The sequence below is a fragment of the Ustilaginoidea virens genome, chromosome 1 (assembly GCF_000687475.1).
Source record: "Ustilaginoidea virens chromosome 1, complete sequence".
NCBI lineage: Eukaryota > Fungi > Ascomycota > Sordariomycetes > Hypocreales > Clavicipitaceae > Ustilaginoidea > Ustilaginoidea virens.
This window is the reverse complement of record NC_057316.1, coordinates 5,936,237-5,953,436: the sequence shown is the minus strand read 5'-3', so window position 1 is coordinate 5,953,436 and position 17,200 is coordinate 5,936,237. Positions and strand designations below refer to the sequence as shown.

The 17,200-nt window shown below is 42.9% G+C and overlaps 2 protein-coding genes across 2 annotated transcripts; both read left to right on the top strand.

Moving 5' to 3' along the window:
* Positions 1–10,678: 10,678 nt before the first annotated feature.
* On the top strand, positions 10,679–13,402 carry UV8b_01379 (uncharacterized protein; the record flags this gene model as incomplete). The annotated part of the gene is made up of 3 exons (XM_043138877.1): positions 10,679–11,311; positions 11,363–11,725; positions 11,780–13,402. 3 exons carry the CDS (start codon positions 10,679–10,681, stop codon positions 13,400–13,402), a joined length of 2,619 nt encoding a protein of 872 aa, XP_042994811.1.
* Positions 13,403–14,397: 995 nt separating this feature from the next.
* On the top strand, positions 14,398–17,033 carry UV8b_01378 (uncharacterized protein; the record flags this gene model as incomplete). The annotated part of the gene is made up of 5 exons (XM_043138876.1): positions 14,398–14,627; positions 14,795–15,432; positions 15,511–16,079; positions 16,147–16,323; positions 16,395–17,033. The coding sequence occupies 5 exons, from the start codon at positions 14,398–14,400 to the stop codon at positions 17,031–17,033; spliced, it is 2,253 nt and encodes a 750-aa protein (XP_042994810.1).
* Between the last annotated feature and the right edge of the window lie 167 nt (positions 17,034–17,200).

Here is a 17,200-nt window from a genome sequence, read left to right as displayed (position 1 = left end):
ATTCTTCTAGTAAATCAACTATATAAAATTGCAGGTTAATATTTGATGTATTTCCCTGAGTATAGGCGATTCTCATTATTATGTGGTGCTGTTCTGCCTACTGAAAAAAGACCCCTTCTATAGTATATAAATACTGGCTGATTTGGTCGAAAGGTTGTATGTGGGAGCCTAAAATTTGCAGCCTAGATAGGTAGCTATTAAAGGAGGCGTTGAAAGATTCTAAGGTACCTTTATAGCCTGTAAAATTTAGTTGATAGAAGGCAGGGTATAGGTGGGTCTGCTATACGTCTGATGAGTGAGAATACTGTTTGGTGAGTAACATAAAGGCTAACTCTAGGTTAGTGCACCAGTTGATAGCGGCAGCTAGTCCTTCTGTGCAACTATTCTTAATAAGTAATAGTAAAAGTGCTTGCTCTAAGTCGTTAAATTTGCTAGCAATAGAAGGATCTTCGATAAATTTAGCGATGTTAAGTGCCTTAAGTTGAATTATAAGGGCCTGTTTCTATTGGTCGAAGTTAAATACCCCCTTTAGCTTTTGGGATTTTTGGAATCTATTGGCTGTTTTGGCTAGTTCCTTGATAGCTATAGCGCTGACTTGGCTGCTAATGCTGGATGGAACCGGTAGGGGTTATTGCTAGGCTTTAGGTGGTGATAGTAGATTATTTCCTTTACCTATAGGGGTTTAGAAGGTATCTATATCCATTATATCCTGGGATGGTGGGCTAGCAGTAGGCTTAATTAGTCTGTCTACTAAGGTGCCCACCTTATCAGCCAAAAAATCGATTTTAGAATTAATTCGATTAAATTTATAGTTGAATTCTTTTCTTATTTCCTATTGGTCTTCCCTGAGTTAGGCAATTTCCTAGTTATTATTAGATTCTTCTACCTCTGCCGTATAGCTTGGGTTATCGGTAGGAATGTTCTGACTAGCTATTGTAGGAAGAGAAAAGGTGCCGGAAAGTCTTAAAAATGCAAAGAAAATCAAGATTGAAAATCTAGATAAAACTAGAAGAAAGCTACGTTAAGGAATAACCTTAGAAAATCCTATTGTAAGGATGTGTTGCAGCTTGGTGTGGTAGCTGGGTTCCTAAATCTGGGATGATCAGTCCCTTGTTAGTAGATTTCTGGAAGGTTAGCTGCTAAATGCGTTAAAATCCTAAGTTAGCGTAAAAAAGTCTTAAGCTGGAAGCCTTGAGATACCGGGCTTATAACCTGTTGCAAAATGGTAACTCAGAATACTATTGGAAAGTATACTAAGTACCGACAGTAGCGTATAAGGCGTTGCAGAATAAAATAAGCTGGTTAAAGATTAAAAATGCACACACGGGGTTGACTAAAGCAAAGATGTTAGGGAAATCTAATTCTAATTGTTGGTGACTATTTTAGCTAGAAAGAGGGAATTTTGGGCATATTTCTACCATCTTGAAAAAGTGGTTGAAAATAATGAAAAACCGCAAAAATAGCGAAAAACCCGACGAAAAGTCGGTCTGCCTAATATCCTACCCAGTGCATACCCAACCAAGCCCAGTGGCTTATAGCGGTGTGCCGGATGCCCTATAATAGCCTGCCGTACGGGCCGGAAGCCCTATATCGGTCTGCCGTAAATGACCGGTGTAGCGGGTGACTGTATGTAGAAGGCCGAAAGTGCTGGTTTGCCCATTTGGTAATCCCGTAGAAATGCGCCGCCTGTTGTGGGCCCTGTGGCCCGCTGTGACCGGCCGCTGTGGCCGGCTGTGGGGCGCTGTGCCGGTGCCGTGACCGGCGCTGTGGCCCACTGTAATCGGCGTTGTGGGGCGCTGTGCCCCACCATAGCGCCTGGTATAGCCACCGCGATATCTCAACGCAGAAACGTCGTATGGTGGCGAGACCAGTACCAAAATACAGCTAAAAAGGCGCTGATTTCAACACTTTATAAAAGCGGAAGACTATATAGAACGATTCTAATAGTGCTAGTAGTATTTCTATAGGTTCCCTAAAGAAATTATTAGTAATTAAAGATCTAATTAAGTAGGATAATTTTAGACTATATTTTATAATTTAGTTAAGACCGAATAACTCCTTTTAATTATATATTACCCCTAGACCGATAGTAGTATAAAACGGATAAACTAAGAGGTCTAGGCTATCTTATATATTATAGTCTCTTTTGACTAATATAATTGGCTAAAATACCTTATGGTATACTAATTAGCGTTAAATAACCAGATATTATTAGTAACCGGTTTTAGTCCTAACTGGCTCTTTAATAGATTTAATATTCTAATAGTTATATCGCTTTTAGATATAATACCGAGTTTAATGACCCTAAAGGGGTAGGCAGCCCTATTTTTAGCCACCCTCTATAAGGGATAAGAGGTAGCCTAGGCTACTATCGCCTTTATATAGTAGAAGCAGTAAAATGCAATTAACCGTTCGCGCTATTTAGTAGAACGTTTTTAAGTTAGGGATTAGGTATAGCTTACCTTACGCAATATTAAGATAAACCGGCCTTATAAAAAGTTCGACTAGGTTTCGATAAAGTATATAGTTATAATTGTATTATCCCTATTTAATATTCGACTTAATATCTTATAGGGTATTTACCTAGTTTTCTATATTAATTTAATTGAATAAGCGGCTTCCGACCTACTATTAAGTTAGGAGGTAACTAATATATAACTTAGTCCCTTACTTATACTACCCTAGGACTTTAATCGACTATATAAGGAATATAAAATAAAAGAGATTTTAGCTATAAAAAATACTTAAAGTTAGGGATAAAACCGTAATATACTTGTTAAATAGAAAGGATACGATTTACCTATATAGGAACCCCTAGAGAACTTTTTAGAAATAGCAGTATAAAAGGTATTTAAGGCTAAATAAAGGGATATTCGGATATATAATAGACCTATATAGCCTTAGGATCGGATTTTAGACCTATAACCTTAATATCGTCTAATAATATAAAAAAAAAAATATTAATCCTTTTCCTTTTTAGTAAAGTAATCTAGTAAGTTTTGGCGTTTATCTTTTATTTCTTAGTAACTTTAGCCCCGTTCCTATATTTCTTAATTCCTATTGCCCTTACTACCTTTACCTTTATCGGCATTCTTTTGCCTACCTATAGGATTCAGTAGGGGGGTATATAGGGGCAAGAGGGGGACTATAGGATAGTAGGGCAGGAAAGGTAGCGGCGGCATCGGCGGTATAATCAGTGGATACTAACTAAATATAGTATGGCTTAGGTACCTATAATAGGGCGTAATAAGTCTAGGGGAATATACTTATAATACCGGGCTAGTAGTAATAGAACCGGCTTTAGCTTACGGCGCGGTAGTTAGTATAGGGGCCTAAGGTGAGGCTATACCGATATATAGGGAGGACGCTAACTAAGGGGAAGTAGGCGGAGCATAGGGCATAGGTATAGCAGGGGTGACCTAATATATAAAGCTAGTTATCGCCTCCGCAATAATCCGCATATCTTATTATTACTTTATAAATAGTTATATAATAGGCGCTATAGAATTGCCGCTAGCCTATTGGGACCTAGTAGTCGAGGCAGAGGGAATAATAATTATTATAGGCGCAGTAGGAGTCGACCCGCTAATATTAGTAGCCAGGGCGTATGCAAAAAGGGCCGTTATAATATACTCTTATGCTATAGCCTATAGTTTATCCTATTAACGATATAATGTATTAAACTTAGGGCGAAAATAGGCCTTTCGGCTTAGGATATCTCCTACCTTCGGATAGGCGGCCTCTTTAATACTTTATTTCTTTTATACTATACGGATAATACGCTTTATTACCCGCTATAGTTAGGGATTTATCGATATTATATACTCACACTAAATATACATCTTATATTTCTAACGGTATTGAATATATACTTAAGAGCGATTAGACTATATATAGACGATATATTCTCTAGTATCTATAGTATATTATATATAGGCGATATAGGCATACTCTACCTCCTTAATATCGTTAGTATTTAATCCCTTAGAATCCCCTTAAATAAAGAACTCCCTTATAGTACGCTTCTTTCGTAACTGCTAATATAACGATCTAATAATAAGCGAGGGCAGTATTTTCTTAGTATGCGAAGGTATCTAAGGCGTAATTATAAACGAGGAGGGAGCTAATAGTGCTTCCAATAGGGTCTTAAGGGTAATAGCTATCGAAAAAGAAGTTTTTATTAATATTACCCCTACTAATAATAGGATTTTTATACGAGAAAGGCTAGGAGGATATAAAGGGGACGATAGGGTCCCTATATTAGGCGATAGGGGCTCTACCGAACTTTTATCGTTATTAGAAATAATAATAAGCTTAGAATTAGGGGGTGAAATATATAATCGTCCTAAGGAGGGTATAGACTATAGCAGCTATAATAGTATTTTTGGCTAGAAACCTCCTCTACGTTTAGCACCTCTAGAGTCCCCGGTAGATACTTAGGATAAAACTAATAGGATTATAAGAGGGTCTTAAGTAATAGGTATATTTCTATCTACTAATCCTCCGGATGATATAGCGATGAATCCGATATAATAGTAAACGGGGGGACCTAAATACCTATTAGTACTAGACGATTTATTATATAGACCCGATACGAACAATCTAAGAACTTTTAATAGCGCTACTCTATTAGTAGGGACGATTCTTATAATAATAGTAATACTATAGACTTACTACTAGGAATAATAGCCTTAGTGACGGTAGGCATAGGGATAGAGAGAGGGAGAAAGAAGTATAAAAAAAAAATAGATAAAGGAAGAAGCCTTAATATAGACAGATTCCTACCGATGGCTAGCGATAAAATTTTTTCTATTCTACGATAGCTATAATACTATTCCTTTTAGCTAATAGCACTACAATTGGCTTCAATAAGATTCTATTATATCTGCTTAAAGTATACCGACTTTAGCCCCTGCTATATTTATATCGGTTATATATTGGTATATCTATACGCCCGATTAATATCCTATATATCTAATTGAGGTTATTTTCGAGGGCTATAATAGGTTTTAATTGGGGGGCGATATATAAAGGGGATGATTTTAGATAGTTTATTCTTCTAACTCTAAGGAGGAGGAGGGGGGTATATTATAGGCTCGGGCTACGCCTGCGCTACAATATGGCTAAGACTCGGGCTATGCTTGCGTCTAGCCTAAGAAGGGCAATAGACGGAGTCACGGGACTATACTAAAACTCCGATATATATTATAATCGGGATATAAATAGACTAGATAAAAGGTTCCTATTTAGATCCTTTTCCTTCCTCTTTAGTCTATTTAATACATATTATTAACGCCTATTCGCAGTCGCCCTAGGGCCAGTCCATCATATAATCGTCTAAAATATTATTTGGCTAAGTTTATCGTATAGGCGATAGCGAAGGGAGACTATTATAAGTCTCTATAGCAGGCAATAATACTATTAATGGTTTCTCTACTATTTCTAATACTTAATATACTACTAGATCTTATTATTTATACTAGGACTATATACCTAATAGCTTAGGGGGAGTGGCCAGACTTTTTTATAGAGTATTTTATTGCAATTCTCAAGGTCACTATAAAGCAAAGCCTTACTAGCTAGCTAGATGGCACAAGACTGTCTGCGACCTGTGAACTAATCTTAGTATAAATACTAGATTTTTCACCAAGTCCTAAGACTATACAAGTGCTATAAAGCAGGGCAAGTGTAAAGGCAAGGCAAATATAAGATAACCAGAAACGCAGGGAATGTGGAAGTTAAGAGGCATATAGTGCATTAACAGACTCGATTGTGCTACCCTTCTACTATCTAGAAAGAAGGGGAAAAGCTATCCTATATATACACGAAGGAGGGGTGGGCCCAGGCATCCAAGGTAGCCAGTAAGAAAGCTCCCCGTAATGCTCGCTATGCCACGTATATAATACGTCAGCAGCCCCACTATATCCAGCCTTTCCAACCACCCTAACCACCGCACTAGTAATTAGCCACCACGCTAGTGACTAACCACCACGCTAATGACTACCCACCACACTAGTGGACTAGCCACCACACTAGTAGGCCCACCACGCTAATTTAGCAATGCCACACCTTTTTTAATAAGGCCTACCTTACTTGATATACAGTAAATAATCCACTGAAAATCCTAAGGTAAAAGGCAAAGGCCTAAGGTTGGTAAGACTACCGTAAGTCCAAGAGGCGGTATAAGGACTAGAAGGTCAGTAAGCCAGTAGGGCATTAGGCCAGCAGCCTAGTAGGCTACTATAGGATTTTAACATATTTATTATATAAGTAGTTTATACAGAACCACTTATACTTCCTATAGTTATTAATGGTATTAAGAGGCCAAGATAGAAAGGAATACCTAAGTTTTATAAGTTAATTAATACTAAATCTATACTTATTTCCTTATCTCGATAATCCACCCTTAAGCTTAAAGGCTTAGGTAACCCTCTTATAATAAAGTCTTTCGATAATAAAGCACTCAATTAGTGTAAATTTAGCTATAGTTTAGTTATATTAGTATATATTGAATCTTTTAGGAGAAGATCTACCTATTAATTTATTTCCTCTATTAATAGCTTATCTAAGCTTTTAGTTGTAGGATTATAAAAGATATTCTTATTAAATATAATATTTCTCGTGCTTATAACTCTATTAAGGCAAGGGACCTATATACGGTAAATATTAATTGCAGTATATCTAATAAGATATCCGATATGCCCTTTAGGATGTATTTTATATACTTTTTATAGCCTACCCGCTTTTCTATCTCTTTATAAGAGATACGCTCTATAACTATAAGCATATATACTACTCTAATTAGGTCTTAGGTCGGATAAAGGCGCTTTAATCGGTAGATAAGCGTTTTCCTAGTACTATTTTTTAAGATATTAGAGAAGGCTTTACTATTATAAGCCTTAATTAGGGCTTTTATTATATAAGAATACTGCGGCTTATATGCTTTTTAGCCATAGGTCTATAGGAAGATTTGCTCTATAGAGTATTATAATAGATCTATTAGTAATAGTTTGGCCTGCCCTTTCCGTATAACCATTAGGCTTATATGTATTAAGGGGTATAAGTTTAAGCTTAATTCCTTCTGCGATTGCCTATAGCTGGTACACTATATAGCGTCCCGCGCTACCTATTATAGCTGCCTTATTATTATAGCATAGTTTGCAAATAGTAAGCCTAAATTGCCTATAGACTTAGCGTTTAAATAAATAAACGGTGCTAAATACTAACTTCTGGGTCTTATCTAGCAATAGTATTACAGAGAGTAACTTACTATACTTATCTTTTAGTACAATTAACTACTTTATACTATTATAGCTAGGTTTATAGTCTTATAAATCCTAATAAATACACCAGAAGGGTCTTAGCGCTATATATTCTAGTAGTTTACGCGAAATAACCTAACAAGTATATATTAGAGAGTATATCTTATAATCTTTATGCTTTATACTAGTAATTTATATATTCCTAGCATTAAGGGGTAATTTTTTAAGCATAACTTTGCCTAGGTGCCCTATTCGTAAGTGCTATAACTTAGGGGTATTAAATCGTAATCAGGCTAGGTCTCTACTTAGTCTTAAGTATTAAAGATATTTACCACTTAATAGTATAATTGCTAATACTATTATAAGCGCTTATAATATAAATAGAGTGCGAGGATAAAAAGAAAATAGCTTATATTTAAGGAATATAATATTAAACTTTCTAACTAGCTATGCGACCACTTAGTAGGCAATTCTTATCTTATAGCAGAAGGTATAATCCGCTCTATAGCTCTAAATATTCTTATCCTATAGACGGTATTCTAACACAATATTGATATAGAAACCTTTAACGACGGCGATATCGCCTAGGATAAGATCGACTAAATTATTACCGTTCGGGCCGTATAGTATATTTTTAAGCACTTATTTCCTTATTCTACTAATTAAAAACGAAGTTATTCCACCTTCTATATACTTACTATAGTATAGTTTAAAGGACCCAAGCTTAAAAAAGTTTATATCGTTAACGATACATTTAGCAGAGTAGTTATTAAGAAGTATGCTCCTACTAAGCGGATATTTATTATTTTTAAGCAGTACGAAGTTTCTAATAGCTTGCTCTAAAGTATAGATTATAGAAGGATCTATAAGAGTAGCATTAATAGAGGTCGGTAGAGTTAGTAGCTTTTTTTTAGTAGCGCCTTTACTTACTTTCTTTATCTCTTCTTTTATAGAGGCAAATTCGCTACTATTATATCGCTATTTAATTTCTATATATAATTGCTTTATTGGTATCTATTTCATCCTTTCTGTAACGAAGTGGCCCAATTAGGCCCTAAGCGGGTGTCTGCGCACATCGCCAGGTAAAAACCTAATCTTCTGTCTGACCGTTAGACCAGACAAAAGAGTACGTATTGTACCAAGTTACCATACTTGGTACAATTGACACCTATATCCCCTTGGCACTATGCTGCGCGCATACTTGAGCTTGCCCTTAGCATAATACGGGCGTAGCCCGAATCCTTGACATAGCTCCCCTCTCCGCAGCCGGCCATATGATACCACGCACCCCCCAGAGGCTAGTAGCATGTCCTCTGTAAGCCCAGATGAAGAGCCCGCTGTACGCACCACATACGGGATTCGAACCTGTGACCTTGGGTAACTTAGTACAAATGTAACGAAGTGGCCCAATTAGGCCCTAAGCGGGTGTCTGCGCACATCGCCAGGTAAAAACCTAATCTTCTGTCTGACCGTTAGACCAGACAAAAGAGTACGTATTGTACCAAGTTACCATACTTGGTACAATTGACACCTATATCCCCTTGGCACTATGCTGCGCGCATACTTGAGCTTGCCCTTAGCATAATACGGGCGTAGCCCGAATCCTTGACACTTTCCGATTTTTATCCTATAAGAGTATATACTAAATAAAGGCATATCTATAGGCTTTATAGATATCCTCATCTATAAGGGTATAGTTTATTTTTCCTAATCTTAGGAGATTTTATAGATTTATTAGAGCTCTATTTAAACTATTTAGAACCGGTTTTTAGTATATTAGAGCGGTCTCCTAAGGTCGTATATACTTTTTCTTTATTATTTATATAATCTATTTTCCTACTTGCATAATTATATATAAACTAGCGGCCTATTATTTCTAGCGTTATATCGATAGAGTGATTAATTGCCTTATTATCCGAGATTTAGTCTAACCCCTTCCGCGCCTAATTAGATAAAAATTAAGCACTAATTGCATTATAAAAATCCTTAATTGCTTAATTGCCTTTAATTTTAAGCACTTTATATTCTTATGCCTTAAGGAATGCCTCTATCCACTTCTAATACTATATTTTAGGCTTAATATTAGCATAGGTGGCTTCTTTAAGTATAGATATATAATATCTATATACTTCCTCGTATATAATACTCTCGACTAATACTAAAATAGTCTAAATTTCTCGTATAAGTTAGTATATCGAATAGATCTTATTTAGATAATATGCCTCTAGAGTCTTATGTATATCCTTATACCGTAAGGGGCTTAGCGTATTTAATATCTATATTTCTATACTATTTATGCGTGCGAGATATATATTATAATCTTCTTTATTTTGAATATATTAGGATTTTTTAAAGTCGAAAATATCTTTAATTGATATATCTTCTATACCTAGAAGTTATCGATATCGCATAATATTAGCTACTATTCGCTAATAGTTAGGCCTAGATAGCGCATTAAGAAGGTCAGACTCTTAATCTAATTTATTAGGGTTAACTGCCGGCTAGAACCTTATACTATTAGCGTGACTCTAGAGCTGGTTATACTAATCTTCCTATTGATCATATATTAGTAGCTTAATATTTATCTTAAAGGACGCGCTAGCCGTTTTGATTTCATCTATTATATACTCGGTTTAAATAAATATAAGAGGATATAATAGATAATAATAATAGGGGTTTCTTTAAGTAATAATCAGTATAAAGGGGTAGTATAGCAGTAGATTACTATAATAAATAATAGTACGTAGTAGAAATTATAGGATATAAGATCCTCCCAGGCTTATAACTATTGCGGTATGCGGGGCTCACTAGCGAAGGTGCATAATAGCCCTTAATTACTACCTAAGCAAGGGCGATATATGCTCCTATATATAGTACTCTATAGCATATCTAGCATACATATGGGATAGTGTATATGAAATAAAGGAGAACTGCGCTAAAGGCCTATCTAGTAAGGACTTATGCATAAGTTATACGTGGCCTTTGCTATGCATCATATAAATGAGTGGACTAGCTCTAGTGGAGCGGTGGTAGTGCCTCCGCTATGGTGCGACATAAGTCGCTAGTGACCTGACACGCGCAACTGTCGCTGCAGAAATGGCAAAGTACCCGAATACCCAAATTAGGTACTTGTCAATATCAGAAACGAGTGGGGCTCATGCCTTGGGACTGGCTTTCATCGTCCACCCGTCGTCATACATCTTTATATGCTGAGCTCACATGTGGAACGACGTGTGCCGGATTGATCTCTCGAGAATTATGCATGGCTGATCTCTTGTAAACAAAGATCGATGGTCCAAGGAAGTAGGTGCCCTTACCCACCTGCTCTCCTGCTATCCTTGCCGCCCAGTTGCCGTGGTTCAGCACGTCGATTAATGTCAGTGAGCAGATTCTATGGATTAAGCATCTCACCAACCATGCCCAGCCCGGCTAAGAAGAGGAAGCTGGACTATGCAGGAAAAAACACCGCTGGGCAGTCAAAAGGGCTTGAATTCTTCTTCTCCAAGCAACGACACAATGCTGAGCATGTCGTGTCTCCAGAAGTGGCTGCAAAGCTCGGCGAGACTTCCAGTGAGCTAACAGATGAAGAGCTGGCTCGTAAGCTTCAGGCTGAATGGAACTCAGAAATCGTGAATGAGAATCAGGCGGGACTGCAGCGACCACAGAATCACGATCGTCCTCAAGCTTCGGTTGGCCATACACAGACAGACTGCTCTCTAGCGCAGCAAGATGCGGCATCCTCCAAAGGGGAACAAAGGGCAGCAGGGATACTGGCCTCAACGCTTACCCTCCAATCGACAGGCATGGCCGAAGATGCCATCACCAATACTATTCCTCTTGATGAACCCCCCTTGACGTTTGAGCCTTCAAAGTATACTGAACCGTTGAGGCGGCATTGGGTAGCTGATGGCGGAAACGCCTGCTATGCTTTGCTTACGAGGTGTTTCGTGCTTGTAAGTGGCACGGCCAGCAGGATAAAGATAGTAGACACTCTTGTCAACTGCTTGCGCATTCTGATAGAAAGCGACCCTTCGAGTCTCTTGCCCGCTGTAAGTGCTCGCGCCATCTGGTTGAATGGCGAGTGTGCTAACATCTGGCAGGTGTGGCTGGCGACGAATTCAATATCCCCCGCGTACATCTCTCTGGAGCTGGGACTAGGGGGCTCTGCAATTTCCAAAGCTCTCAAGCATGTCTGCGGGCTGGACAACAGGTCCCTCAAAGCTATTTATGACAAACATGGAGATGCCGGAGATGTCGCATTCGAGGCAAAAAAGAAGCAGAGTTTTACTCTGAGAAAGCCGAAACCGTTGACCATCAAGGGCGTGTATCAATCATTGGTTAAAATCGCTAGGTCCCAAGGGCAGGGTAGCGCCGAGGCCAAACAGCGCATTGTCGACAGGCTACTGCAAGACGCTAGAGGAGGTGAGGAAAGCAGATTCATTGTGCGCACTCTTTGCCAGCATGTAAGTGGTCTGTGGCCCCTGATAACCTACTAAACCGTACTGATGAAGGTCCAGCTGAGAATCGGTGCCGTTAAAACAACAATGTTGATTGCACTTTCAAGGGCTTTCCTCCTATCTCGTCCACCGGAAGCAAGCTTCGCCATCAGGCCGACGGATGAGTTGTCAAAGTTGAAGAAGGAGGAACTGGCTGAGGTTTGGGGAAGATCAGAGGAAATTGTCAAGGCGTGCTTTGCACGACGACCCAACTACAATGACCTGATCCCAGTGCTCATGGAAATCGGCGTAACGGAAGAGCTGTTGATCAGATGCGGCCTGGCATTACACATACCGCTGCGACCCATGCTGGGAAGCATCACCAGGGATTTATCTGACATGCTGACAAAGCTCCAAGGGAGAGATTTTGCCTGCGAGTACAAGTATGATGGTCAGCGCGCTCAAGTTCACTGCGATTCGAAAGGCAAGGTGTCCATCTTTTCCAGACACCTCGAACTCATGACGGACAAGTATCCAGATCTCGTGGAGTTGGTGCCCAAGATACGGGGAGAAGGCGTCGGCAGCTTCATCATGGAGGGTGAAGTTGTCGCAGTAGATCGTGAAAGCGGCCATCTCAGGAATTTCCAGACTCTGACTAACCGAGCGAGAAAGGATGTGGAAATAGGTAGCATCAAAGTGGACGTTTGCTTATTCGCCTTTGACTTGATGTATCTCAACGAGCAGCCACTGCTGGACCGTCCATTCAGAGAGAGGCGGGAGTTGCTTCGATCGCTCTTTGTCGAGGTGCCACATCATTTCACATGGGTCAAGAGTCTCGACGCCACGTCGAGCGATTCGGAATCCGTCCTGGACTTCTTCAAATCTGCCACTGAGAGCAAGTGCGAAGGAATCATGGTCAAGATTCTGGATAACCTTGTGGATATCCCGTACCTTGGGGGTAGCGAAGGGCAGGAAAGCGACAAAAGCGACATGGCGTCAACGGCCAAGAAGGTCAAGGCCACACCGAGAAGGAAGACGGCACCGGGCGGGGAAGGCAACGAGGCGAAAGCCGGTTCCCGACGAAAACCCCTTCTTGCCACGTACGAGCCCGACAAGCGGCTGGATTCGTGGCTCAAAGTGAAAAAGGATTACAATTCCAGTTTTGAGACCCTCGATCTCATCCCGATTTCAGGGTGGCATGGTCAGGGTCGAAAAGCAAAATGGTGGTCTCCCGTTCTTCTTGCGGTGCGGAACGAAGAGACGGGCATGCTGGAAGCCGTGTGCAAGTGTATCTCGGGTTTCACCGACGCTTTCTACAAATCCATGAAGCAGTTTTACGACGACGGGGAAGAAGGCGGGGAGCGCAAAAACACCAGGGCTCAGAAGCCGAGCTTTATAGACTACCACGGCCCTTCTCCTGACGTCTGGTTTGAGCCCCAGGAGGTTTGGGAGGTGGCGTTTGCCGACATAACGCTCAGTCCGACGTACACGGCAGCCATGGGGCTTGTGAGTGACGAGCGAGGGCTTAGCATGAGGTTTCCACGATTCCTCAGAAAAAGGGACGACAAGAGCTTGGAGGAGGCGAGTACGAATGAGTTCTTGGCTGGACTGTATAGAAAGCAGGAGACCAAAGCGGCGTCGGGCAATGGAAGAGAGGGAAAAAAGGGCCTTGAAGGAGAGGAGATGATGGACGACGAGGAATGATGAATCTTTCAAGGTCATCTTCACGGTCCATCCAGTCTCATTGTCATCTGCCGGCATTGAGTTTCTGTGCTATCAGGCTAAATATTGCCACCGAGCCCATGAAAAGAACTGCGTTGTAAAACTGTTGCCGGTTAGCCCGGGGTGAAAAGGCGCAGGATGAAAGGAGAAGGGAGCTGCCGTGTCTGACGCAACTCACAGCTCTTCGAGACACATCTCTCTCCTCGTCATCAGTTCTAGCCTCGATGAAGAGTCTTCTTAGATTGGGGAAGTTTGCCTGCGCAGTCATTAGCTGCGGACCGGTAGTCGCAGAGGCACGGTGCGGTTGAGAGCGCAGACCATCCTACAAAGACAGCGAATGATGGCGGCTTTCTTGTTCGATGAATGGTGAAAGGTGAACAGGCACAGGGGCTACGGGGGTGAGTCGGGGCGATAGAACATTGATGTCAAGTCTGGTTGATTCTGATTGATGGCGACCTCAATGTTGCCGGCGTTTAGTGATGCAGGCTGGGCTACTGTACTTGCCCTGCAGGTAAGGTACTGCAGCGGTGTAGGGGTCTTGTGGGAAACAGCCCACTCAAGTACCTACCTAACCTAGCATTATTGACCAGTCTAATCTAACTCCAGCAGCAGCACCTGGAGGGCCTGGGTCCCGAGTCCATCTGACGCTGGAGAGCCCGACGGCGACGGGCCTAGAACCGGGACAGCACAACACCAGGACAGCACAACATTGAGACCAGGTGCCATCAACATCCTGCCACCTCCAAACCTACCCAAGCCCCTACCCAGCCATACCTGTCGTCGTCGTCGATATAGCTCGAGGGCCGCACGAGACGACCTTGGCTCTTGGCGCGAGATTCTTTTCGCAGACCCCGGGCTCGCAATCTCCTCCACAACGCAAAACGTCAGCCCAGCAAGCTCGAGTCTGGGCCGCCATCGTCAAATCCGATATTAGCCTGCCCCCTCTACCATTTCCCGAGCCCTCGAAGACTACGACGATGGCGGTGAATCGCATTCGCGGCGCTTTTGCCGTGCCTCGCAAGGGCGAGACCTTTGAGTTGCGGGCAGGACTAGTGTCGCAGTACGCATACGAGCGTAAAGAGGCTATTCAGAAAACCATCATGGCTATGACATTGGGTAAGGACGTCTCTGCCTTGTTCCCCGACGTGCTCAAGAATATTGCCACTGGCGATCTGGACCAGAAGAAGCTTGTCTATTTATATCTCATGTGAGTGCTTCCTTGACTCTCTTGACCACGCAAGACCATCAGCGACAACCAAGGAAGGACTCATTCCCGCGGAAGGGGAACGGGAACGGGAACGGGGAGGAGGTCCAGGTTTTGCGCTGTATCGGCTTTGCCTGTTCAAACTGCTTACCATCCATCCTTGCGTCCAGGAACTATGCCAAGTCTCATCCAGATTTGTGCATCCTCGCTGTGAACACCTTTGTACAGGATTCGGAAGATCCGAATCCGTTGATCAGGGCGTTGGCCATCCGCACAATGGGCTGCATACGAGTAGACAAAATGGTGGATTACATGGAAGAACCGCTGCGGAAAACGCTACGAGACGAGTCGCCATATGTACGCAAAACTGCCGCCATCTGCGTGGCAAAGCTCTTTGACCTAAACCCGTCCATGTGCATTGAGAATGGCTTTCTCGAGACTTTGCAAGAGCTGATTGGCGATCCCAACCCCATGGTTGTGGCCAATTCCGTGCAAGCTCTGTCGGAGATCAGCGAGACCGCTCCTGAGACGAGAGCGTTGGTTGTCACTCCGGCGACCTTGAAGAAGCTTCTCATGGCTCTGAACGAATGCACTGAATGGGGAAGAATCACGGTTCTGACGACCCTTGCGGATTATCCTGCGTCAGATACTAAAGAGTCGGAGCATATCTGCGAACGAGTTGTGCCCCAGTTTCAGCATGTCAATCCAGCCGTCGTTCTTGCAGCCATCAAGGTCGTCTTCATTCATATGAAGGCCGTCAACCCTGAGATGGTCCGATCTCTGCTCAAGAAGATGGCTCCGCCTCTCGGTACGTAAGACGGTCTCGGCTCTCACCATCAGGTTTGCTGAATGTTTCTTTTTTCCTTCTTTCTTGTCTACTTCACAGTCACTCTGGTCGCCTCGGCACCCGAAGTCCAATACGTCGCCTTGCGAAACATCGACCTCTTACTCCAGGCCAAGCCGGATATCCTCAGCAAAGAGTTGCGAGTCTTCTTCTGCAAATACAACGATCCGCCCTACGTGAAGCTTCAAAAGCTCGAAATCATGGTACGGATAGCGAACGAATCCAACTACGAACAACTCCTGGCCGAGTTGAAAGAATATGCCTTGGAAGTGGACATGGACTTTGTTCGTCGGGCTGTCAAGGCCATTGGGCAGGTTGCCATCAAAATCGAAAACGCCAGCCCCAAATGCGTGCAGGCTCTGGAGGACCTGATATCTACCAAGGTCAATTACGTGGTGCAAGAAGTCATTGTAGTTGTCAAGGATATTCTGCGCAAGTATCCCGGCTACGAGGGGGTGATACCCACGTTGTGCGAACACATTGACGAGCTCGACGAGCCGAATGCGCGCGGGTCCCTTATTTGGATCGTTGGAGAGTATGCGGAGAAGATTAACAACGCCGATCAGATTCTGGAAAGCTTTGTTGAAGGTTTCATGGAAGAGTTTACCCAGGTAAGTCGGACCAACCAGGCCGGTGCGGCGTAAATGCGCCTTGACGTCGTACTAAACGGGATACCAGACACAGCTGCAAATATTGACCGCCGTGGTAAAACTATTCCTAAAGAAACCTGGAAACACCCAAAAATTGGTTCAAAAGGTGCTGCAGGCTGCCACCGCCGAGAATGACAATCCAGACATTCGCGATAGAGCTTATGTATATTGGCGCCTTCTATCTGGCGACTTGGACATTGCCAAGGTATGAATTGGGCATTCACCTGCGCCAAGGCGACGAGAGACGTGGTAGCACACCCGGCTGACATTCTGAAGAGCATCGTTCTCTCCAAGAAACCCACCATCTCCACCACCATGACAAGCCTGCCTCCGTCACTGCTGGAGCAGCTGCTCTCTGAGCTATCTTCACTGGCTTCGGTGTACCACAAGCCTCCAGAGTCGTTCGTCGGCAAGGGCCGATTCGGAGCCGACGAGATTCAAAGGGCAGCCATCCAAGAGCAAAGGCAGAACGCAGCAGATAATCCCATTGCTGCATCTGTGGCGGCTACTGCCAATGGAAGCGGCAGCAGTGCTACCCAGAACAACGTCGAAAACCTTCTTGATATCGACTTTGACGGCGCGGCACCGGCATCTCATGAGCAACAGAGCGCGACGGCCACGCCAGAGCGGATGGCCAGCCCGGCTGGAGGAGCCTCATCTGGCAGCATGGCAGACATGATGAGCATGTTCGATGCCCCTGCCGCCTCCGGTGGGTCAAGTAGTGGTGCAGGTGCGGCATTACCAGGCTCTGGAAGCGGCATGAACGACTTGATGAGCGGCTTTGACGGATTGAACTTTGGCGATGCTGGCTCGGCCCAACCGCTCCCTCCGGCCATGCAAATGCAAAGCATGCAAGCTAGTGGGAGGGGGCAAACTCAGCAAAAGGACAGCGATGATTTATTGGGCTTATTGTAGGGCCGCGCGGGGAAAATGGGACCGGGCCGGAAAGGGAAAAAGGGGGGGGGATGCATCGTCAAGGGAGGAGTAATAGATGAAGCCGTTTATAGACCACGAACCACGAACCACGAACCACGAACCACGAACCACGAGTCGCGTCGACTTGCTCAAGTCCTTGACTGGGT